At 35.2% G+C, this 9,498-nt stretch overlaps 1 protein-coding gene across 1 annotated transcript in view; it reads left to right on the top strand.

Annotated features, from left to right (window-relative positions):
• PTBP3 (polypyrimidine tract binding protein 3) overlaps nucleotides 1-7,602 on the top strand; it is a 36,379-nt gene extending 28,777 nt beyond the window's left edge. Inside the window, exons 12-13 of the mRNA XM_026061556.1 lie at nucleotides 589-666; nucleotides 1,347-7,602. Coding sequence (XP_025917341.1) covers nucleotides 589-666; nucleotides 1,347-1,479 — 211 coding nt within the window. The 3' untranslated portion in view covers nucleotides 1,480-7,602. The remainder of the gene's footprint in view (nucleotides 1-588; nucleotides 667-1,346) is intronic.
• The last annotated feature ends 1,896 nt before the right edge of the window (nucleotides 7,603-9,498 follow it).

The following is a 9,498-nucleotide window of genomic DNA, read 5'->3' as shown; positions in this document are numbered from 1 at the left end:
ACTCGCTCTTCATCCACCCCTAGGCACAGCTCAATACATTATAAATACATTAAAATTTAAACTTTTCTTTATAGAATATTGCCAAAAATGTGTGGAGTGACAGCCGAACATCGTAAGTTTGCATAGGTTTCTTTTGTTCTGCRGCTGTGCAGAGAGGAACTTGGAGATAAGAAAACTATGGAATTTTGTCCAGATAAGAAAAATCAATATAGGAAACTCAGAAAATGGCTTTTTGAATAAAATAGGAAACTTTCAAAACTGAAAATGTACAAGATCAAAGCTATTTCTGAGGTTACTAGTTAAGCTCTTTAGTGATTTTTCTGCAGTCCTAGTTTAAAAGAGGGAGGAATGGGAGAGGATGAAAAGCAAAAGATTGTATCTAAAATATTTTTGTAGCACACTGCAGTGCTAAATCTTAGTGTCAAAGCCAAGATGTTTGGGGTAAAGTGCTGACTGACCTTGAGCTGGTAGTGTTTGATGCTCGTATTTAATGTAGGAACCAGAACTGGGAATTCAGTACTATTACAGAACTCTGTGCTCTTTTACAAGTTGACAAGGTTTTGTGTTGTTTTTTTGTTTTTTAATTAGGCCTTCTGTTACTGTTGATGATCTGAAGAACCTTTTTGCGGGTACTGGATCCACTGTGAAAGCCTTCAAGTTCTTTCAGTAAGTTCTCAAGTAAAAATGCTGAACAATCTTTCAGCCTTTAATTTTTGAGGAGGAATTCCATGTGTGTACAAAGCTGTAGCTATAGGCAAAAGCTGTACTACTGTAATGATGTTTATGATAATTCTAATCTTTAAATTTTAAATGTGATACTGTATTAGCATAATTAAATGAAAAATACAATATCAACCAGAATTTATTATAATCCTATCTGTTGACAAATTCCTCATTTGTTCAAAGGAAGGTAAGTTTAAAGAAAGTAAATGAAATAATAGCTTTTAAAAAGAAAGTACATGTAAAACATCATGTAAAAGATGACAGTGGATCTGTTCTGTCATTCATTAGGGCTGCTTGGTGGCATTATTTTAGCAWGATTATGCCTGCTAGAACAATCCCTTACATATGTGCAATACAAGTGTTTGCTAGAGATCTTTGAGCCTTCTTTTAACCCTACTTTTGAGATGCAGTATAATGGAAGAAAGTCATGGCTGTAGGCCATCAGTCTACAAAATTTTCATACTTTTGTCTGTCTTAGCAGGTGCTTGGCTAGTTCTGATTCTTTTGCTGTGCAAGTGTTCAGTGTGAAAAAGGGGTGAAGTGACTGAAAAAATACTTGCATCACTTTGTGTTGGCTTAGCACAGTGAAAAATTAGGATTAATTATGTTTTTTTGTACTTAAGGAAAGATCGCAAAATGGCTCTCATCCAGCTGGGTTCCGTGGAGGAAGCAGTCCACGCTCTCATTGAGCTTCACAATCATGACCTTGGAGAAAAACATCACCTCAGAGTTTCCTTCTCAAAATCTGCAATCTGACTTTTCTGTGAACTTTCCTTTTACGACTGCATCACAGTTTCAGTAAAACCGTCAGACAGAGACTGTAGCAGCTGTGACCAACTCTGATTCTTAAAACAAAAAGTTCATTCTGAGTTTGTGTATTCATACATGCAGTAAAGAATCAAGGGATGATATTTTCCAGTTTCAACTGCCAGGATGTGGTCAAAGTTTAATATTTCTCCATAAAAAGATTCTTCTGTGAAATTTCTTTAGCAACAATATTTATCATCAAATTCCCTACTTAAAATTATATTTTAAGAATATCCTTTTAGCTTTTGTTCCAAGTCAGCCTTACACAACACTTTTAGCATTTTTATAATATACCAAACAAAGAATATTTCTAATGAAATAGTAAACCTATTCTGTATAGATAAAACACTAATTTGAATGTGAAATAGTGCTTGGGTTTCTTGAGGAAAAGCAAGCATTGACTGTGAGTGTCCACTGAATAGTATTTATCTTACTGCAGGAGTGTTTATACTTAGGCAGATCTTTAAAAATAACTTTTAAAAAAGTGTGTATTGTTCACCAGGGTTAAATTATTAGAGGAAAGGCAGTGCCTTTTCTCTGTGGAGTAAAAGATATTTGACAAGTTTCTTCAAGATGTGGTATCAGAGACTTAGTTTGACTTACAATTGTGGAATTGAAGTTTCATATGTTATTTTTGCTATGATAGGACTTGAGAAATTGAGAGAAGAAAATAGTCCTAATTTCAAAGAGTTTTATACATTTCTTTTAAAAATAAGATGTTTACAGCCATAAGGAAAATATTCAGGTCTATCATGGTTTGACAAATTTTTAAGAAGTTATTTTTGGTAAGATCTTCGGGGAAAAAAATTACACCTCAAGGGGTTTTTGTACCACTATAATCTCTAATAGTTGGATCAAATTACTGTGTATTTACTTAATTTCTTATTATGTGCCTTATTATGTGCTTATGATACAATAACTTAGAGTTTTATCTGAAATATCTTGAAAAATTTATTGTGTTCTTGGTGAAAGTTTTCTTATTCATCTTTTTTTTTAATGTTTTTCTTGCTACTTCAAAAATGTCTTTTTCAGTAAGTAATACTCTGAATTCCAATCTCTGGTGCTTTGATATAGAGATGTGGTAGAAGTGGGAGTGAGGTTTAACTCTGCACAGTCCTGTAGGCCTCTTCAAAATTACTCAGTTGCAGTTGTCCTATACTAATATCTGGATGAAAAAAAAAAAAATTTACTCCCAGAAAAATCCACCAGAAAARCCCTTTACATAAAGACAAAACAGCAAATTAACTACAGTTTCTAGACTTTATTTAATTTTTGAAAGACATTGGCTCTATCAGAATATTCTGTCTCAGGTACCTACGTTTTTCCTTCGGTATAGAGCCTAAATTAATAAAGAACAAGCATTCCTTCCTTTATAAATATCACAAATTTCAATACTGAATGCCCATTTCTCTTTGGAAAATGAGCTGAGATGCAGTTAGTATTTTTTTGTTAAAGGTACATATGAACCTTAGTGATTTTTAATTGTAGTTTACAAAGTTAAATTTCATTTTAAGTGATTTTTATTTTTAGAATTTATTTTTTTAGAATTTACTTAAAATTAAGCACCTTTTAAAGTGGTATTCCTCTCAAACACAATGGTTGTTTACTTCTGCTTCTGTTTTCATAACTGCAGAAATAAAACTTTTCTGCTGTAATGTTTTAGCATTCATTTTAGTTTTTCAGTAATTTATATTTCATACTTGTAATGCCAGCTGTCAGTTGGGAAATACAATTCTGAAGGGTATAGTCTTTCTAGAATAATGGTAATCTTTCTAGCAAGAGCCGAGTATCTTGAAGTAAATGTCTTCAAGTTTTCTCTCTGAATTATTTTTGCAGTATCAGAGAGATACAGGCTTGCCTTGTGTTAATGACTTATAATTTAATTATAAGTGCAGCAGGCAGTCATAGTAATGAAGTTGGCAGACCTCTATACTGCAATAAAAGCATGCTATTTGACAGTAGATAGAACATCAGACTAAATACATAAGTGGATATAACCTTTGCTGTACACTACAAATAAATAATTATACAGAACTGTAATATTTACTGGAAAGTTTAAAATGGCTTAGGTATAACAGAAAATGTTGTATTTGGCTTTTGAGATGATCTTTCTCTTTCCCCTCTCCAAAACAGTTGATTCAGTTTGAAGTTTCAAACCAATTTTTTGAGAATACATGAAAATAAGCAATTCTGTAGTGCCAAAGCACTGTATTAAAAAGTAACATTTTAATATGATTTTAGCAAGGTGCAGCAGTACATGAACTCTTTCGTTTGCAGATAGGCCCTTTTTCAGCAAGATACTTAATTCGTGTCTGTGTTTAACCTTGTTAGTAGTCACGTTGATACAAGTTCATAATGCATCAAGTATCCTGCTGACTGGGAATATCCGTTGTTACTGCATGTAAAGTGGTTTGATAATACTGGAACATTCACAGAATCACAGAACAGTTGAGGTTRGAAGGGATCTTTAGAGATCATACAGTCCAACCCCCTGCTCAAGCAGGGAAAAGCATTATCCATAAAACATGGTCTGTCATTTTTTTAGAGAACTGCTGCTACAGAGGAGAGGAATTATGTTGGATCTGAATGTAACTGTAAAGCAGGTAAAAGCAACCTTAAGACTGAGAATTTATATTGGCTATTGGCATATATAATACTGGAGCAGTGCATGTATACTGTCTGCGTAAGATGCCATATTGGCATACGAGCATATGCATTACATGCATTTTAATTTATTGATTCTGATAGCAGAAGATGGGAAAATCTAAAGGGATAAAGGCATCTGGCATTCTGTTAGAGAAGGGAGTAATTTTTCAATTTTAGAGTACTGATAATGTCAGCTCTTAACTATTTGCAGTTTGAATTGTAGAGGCCTACAGTATAAGTTGGCAGAGATTTATGATCTTTTTAATTTAAGAAAAATCTGTGTTGGATGTTTATGATCTTCTGTGTACTTTTGGTTTTGTGCTACATTTATCCTGTATCTTCCTGTAATTCTCTTTTGTTGTTTTAGTTCTGTAATTGAATTATCCCTGTCAACTTACTTTTAGATTTGTGTACACCGTAGCGATGCTGTCTCTTAGGGRGATATCTGCTTTTTCAAGAGGTGCAGGCAAGCTTCAAAAAAAGCAGTACATCTTAATGTTTGCTTAACAGAATGGTTGCCCTAGTTAAGGCTGGCTTATCTCATTCAGTGTTCTGCCTTGAATAACTAAAAATGATAACATAACTTCTTGTTTATTGTAATGCAGTATTAGCAAGGGATCAGGATGAAAAGGAGTAATTCTTATACTTTGCCCTTGACTCGTTAGTGCCTGGCTGCAAAAGCACAGTTGCATCTCAGTTCTTGATTCTCAAAACCAAATATGAGCAGACCCCTTGATATCTGTGGAAAGAGCAGGACTTGGAAAAGACTATGATTATTCTGTGGACTATTGCAATGGTGTAGGTCAGAAAGGAACCTCTGGATGTCTTAGTCCAAACGTCCAAGAAGGGCCACCTTAGAAACGTCCAAGAAGGGCCACCTTAGAGCAGTTATTCAGAGAATCGCCCAGTCAAGTTTTGAGTATTTCCAAGAATGAAGATTTCACAACCTCTCTTAACAACTGTTGCAATGTTCAAGTGCCCTCATTGTGATTTTTTTTTTCCCTAATATATAATTAGGCTTCTTCTCTCACTTTGCAACTCTCTAGGAGAGTCCGTCTCCATCTTCACCATACTGTCCCATTAAGTGATCAAGATAGATTCGTAATTTCTTTAATACAGATTCTTAATTTCTGTTTAAATCACTTATGCTGTACCTGGTAATGTGCATATTGTGACCCAGAGCTTGTACTATAAAGCACTAATGGTCTCGGTGGTTAAATCCTCACTACAGGTACCAGAAATGCTTGAGGGTAGAATTCTTCTTCCTATTTTGATCTAAGTGTAGGGGGAAAAGTTTTAATTGGCTGTATTATTCTAACAAATGAACAAAATCCTCCTCTTCCCCCTGTTCCCTCTAACTGGTCTTGAATTCAGAGTTCTCTGCCTGTGTATTTGGGAAGTCCACATCAGCTCTGGGTTACCTCCAGCCCCGTTTTTTTCCTTGGTTCAAAGTGTAGTAAGGCTCTCTCAACAACCCAGGAACAACTTAGTGCCTTTTCAAGTGACCTGTGATCTGTTGCATAATGATAAAGCTTTTGCTTCTCTTAATCTTTTTTCTGAAACTAATTTGTAATTTGCCTTGATTGCCTTGTCTGCTGGTCCCACCAATTGCACTTTTTCTGTTCAAAGATAGAATGGGGCCTTTTTGTGCTTAATATATTCCAGAGATAGCCTTCTGAGGAGATTTGCTTATGTGGCATTTTCTGATCTTAGATGGCAAACCTGTGTTTGTATGCTGAGAAATTGTTGAAAGAACTGCACCAGTGTGGAGCTTGTGGAATCAGATATATTGTACTCCCCTGATACTTTTAATTTGAACTGGGAATTAAGGAAGCGATGAGTGGGGGGTTGGGGTTTTGTTTTGTTTTTGTTTTTTCCCTGAGGGATGTGGACCTATTACTCACCATTGTAATACCACTAGCATGTACTGCTATTTTTTTAAATGAGAGGGCAACTGCTTAAAAAAGCCATTTCTGTTTGCCTTTACCTTCTGTCCTGATATGTTGTTAACTAGAGTAAAACTACCAGACTTAGTGTTTTTACTGTTGTGCTGAAAGGATTCAAATTGCACAGAATTTTTTCTTTAAATTAACTGTTGACTCTTAATTGTCCTGTGGAGATTTGTTTGTTATATATATGAGGCTGTTTGCCAGCTATTTTCAAAGCAAATCCTAACAATTAGGAATTGTGAATTATTTTAAGAAAGAATTGAAAATCTCTGAACTATTTAATTTCAGGGCCTTACCAGAGGGATTGAGGGGAGGAGGGACAAAATGGGACCAAAGTTTATGTGCCTTCAGTAGTCTTACATGTAGGGTTTTTTCATATCTATTGATGTCCTAAGTATAATAAATACTTTTTTTCCTGGAAATTGTATACTGATATTGTTAAAAGTGAATGTTCTCCCACTGACTGATGACATATACCGTGAACTGCATTTAGTACAGTTTTAATTATCCCTTATGCCTTTATCATTGCAATATTTTTTGTATTGCAATATGCAGGAATTCAAGAATAATCCACGTATTGCCAATTTAGGACAGTATAACAGGTTGCAACTGGAGCAGTCTCCAAGAAACAACATACTTTTGTAGTTGAAGGTCCTTGACAGGTGAAGAAAGTTCTTACCTTAACAGACTAATGTCATCACTAAAAACAGTTTTTCAGTTCTTGGAAACTGTGCATAATTTATGATTGGGAATCTAGCCACTATGTGCTAACTCCATTTTAAGCACATTGTAATTTTTTTTGGATATGTTATCCACTTTCTGCAAAAGTTCACCCCAGAACCACAGCAGCACAAGTCGAAAGTTGCTAACCAAGCAGATTTTTGCATCAGAATTTCACCTCATTGTTCTGACCAAAGACTGTCTGTTCTGGTTTTACTGAGACATTCTGTGAAAGTTTGTTTTCTCTCCAGCTCCTTTTTGAAGGGAAGACCAAATGCAAAGTTGCCTTTATTTGAGTCTACCATTGGTGGACAGACCACTTAGTGGAAAATGGGGTCTTAATGTGAACCAAATGGTGCAGGATAAAGCAAGGGATTAATGGACTACTTTTAGTACTGTATTCAAGACACACATAGCACGGCTAGGAATTGCTGACATATTCTCATTTTATGTAATCTATTCATAGAAGTCCGTTTTTATCTACTGTTCAGTCCATTCATCTAGCACAAAAAAATGCTGTAAATATTTGTAACATCATTTTTTTAACCTGGAAAAAAGGGTTTTGGAGAACAAGTTAAAGTGTAAAATGTTTTTTATATAAAAACATCAATTGTCTTGTATATTTTGATAAACAACAGTACCAGCTTTCATTTGTAAAGCAGCTTGTGGCACTGGAAAAAAAGGATTCCATGTCTGTTGAGATGACTTATATTATAAATGCAAAGAAGATGGAATATTAAAGAAACCTATTTTTTAACTGTGTAGTGCATGGTTAATTTGAACTTGTGAATACTGCAATATATTCTATTTCTTTTAAGTTAGTACATTTGCTGATTACTTGGTATCTATACCTAACTCTTTTCCTAACAACTCTAGTTGTTGTAGCATGCCTTTTAATAAATGTCATTACATCTGTACTCTCTTAAATTTTTGTGTGTTCTTGTCTATTGCTTTGGATTTTTCTTGTTTTATAATTGTACAGCTAATGATGTCTTATTTTCATTTTTTTTCTTTTTCCCTTAGCATACATGGCCATCTAAACAAAAGGTTTTTATATCAAGTAAATTTTAACAGGACTAATGCACATCTTCAACAACAGTTGAATTTCAGCAACTCCTGTTCCCCAGAACAGGGTAGAAATTTTTGTTTTCAGTAGAATGGGAATCTGTGCTACAACCCCGAAACAATACAACTGAAGACTGCTTCATTCTTTGAGGTAGGGATGAGTTCCCTCAAGCGTCGGAGGCTCATTAAAAAGAATTCTCTTTAATGTCTTCTCTTTTACCTGTCTGTACTCTTTTATGGCCTTAGCATTCAAGCTGGTATCACTTGCACAGAGAATTCAAAAAATTTAAGCAGGAGCTGAATAAGATGACCTGCTTTTAGCCTGCATCTTTTTCAACCTTCTTGTTAATTGCTGTTTTTTCATGTTCTTCTGCTTGTCCTGCTGTGTGTTTACACCCTGCTAATTTAGACCCCCTTGTTCTTACATCCAAAATTTAGGACTGATGGTAAGTAGGCAGGAGTCTATGTGGGTGATGAGGGGACTGCAATGCTCCTTTCTGTGCTAAAACAGCCAATCTGGCAGGAATTTCACTGTCTTAGCAGTAATTTCAGTCACTAAGCTTTAGCAGATCTTGAAGAATCTGGTCTTATGCATGTTCTCAATGACAGCCCATATCTCATGTCTAGGACTAGAGCACGGAACAGATCTAGTGTAAACAATGCTATAATTGATCCCTGATTGAATATTGATGCCTGGGGAGAAAAATCTAATTCATGTTAAAATGGACTGAAGCTTTGAGCAAAATGCTTATTTTCCAAAAGCTAGATTTAGACTCCCCTAGTGTGACTTCTGATTTTGTATTTCATACCTAAATATTTGAGCCTTCTGGAAAATATACTAGTTTTTGATGGCCAAAATCCTGCATCTTTTTTCTGGCCATGTCTGCCTGAGAAAGTGTAGTAGGAGAGGAGAATTCTTACCTGTCCTTCCCTTTCCCCTAACCAAAAATAAAATCCCACCTCTAATTCTTGTCTGCTGTTATCATACTCCCTCAATATAATCACAAGTTACTGTTTTTCCCTAAATAAGTGTGTGTCTTCAAAAATGAATAATCACTTTTAAGCAGCAGAGGTATGCATTTTGTGGTATCAGAATTTGTTCTGTTTCTTCCAAACTGAAACAGAAGGGGCACTAACTAGTGAATTTGCCAACAGATAATAGGATCTCATATATTGTGGACTGGTCCCAAAGGATTATTTTACAGCTCCAGCAACCCTTTTACAGAGATGAAATAAGATAACCTATGTTTAATTAAAAAGAAAAAAAACCCAACTCCTTGTATTTTCCTAAGTGGGCTCAGACATTTGGCATTGTGTTCTTCCAAGCGTGACAGGTGAGTACAAGCATGTCTGAAAGAAAGATTAAAATCAYGTGTTAGAATACATGGGTGGGAGGAAACAAGGGAGGCTGGAGCAGAGGGCAAAAGAGATCYCTCAAAGTATAGGGAAGTGGATCCTTGCAGAGACTGTTTCCAGGCCAATGCCTTTGCTGTTGACCATAACCTCAGCTTGGATGCTGCAGAAACTGAAATACATTAAAATATCCACTAAGATTAGGAATTTTTTTCTTTTTAAGGGTAGTGATTTC

This window comes from Apteryx rowi, unplaced genomic scaffold (genome assembly GCF_003343035.1).
Source record: "Apteryx rowi isolate R43461 unplaced genomic scaffold, aptRow1 scaffold_182, whole genome shotgun sequence".
Lineage (NCBI taxonomy): Eukaryota > Metazoa > Chordata > Aves > Apterygiformes > Apterygidae > Apteryx > Apteryx rowi.
The sequence above is the reverse complement of the archived record's forward strand: the minus strand, read 5'-3'. Positions and strand labels throughout refer to the sequence as shown.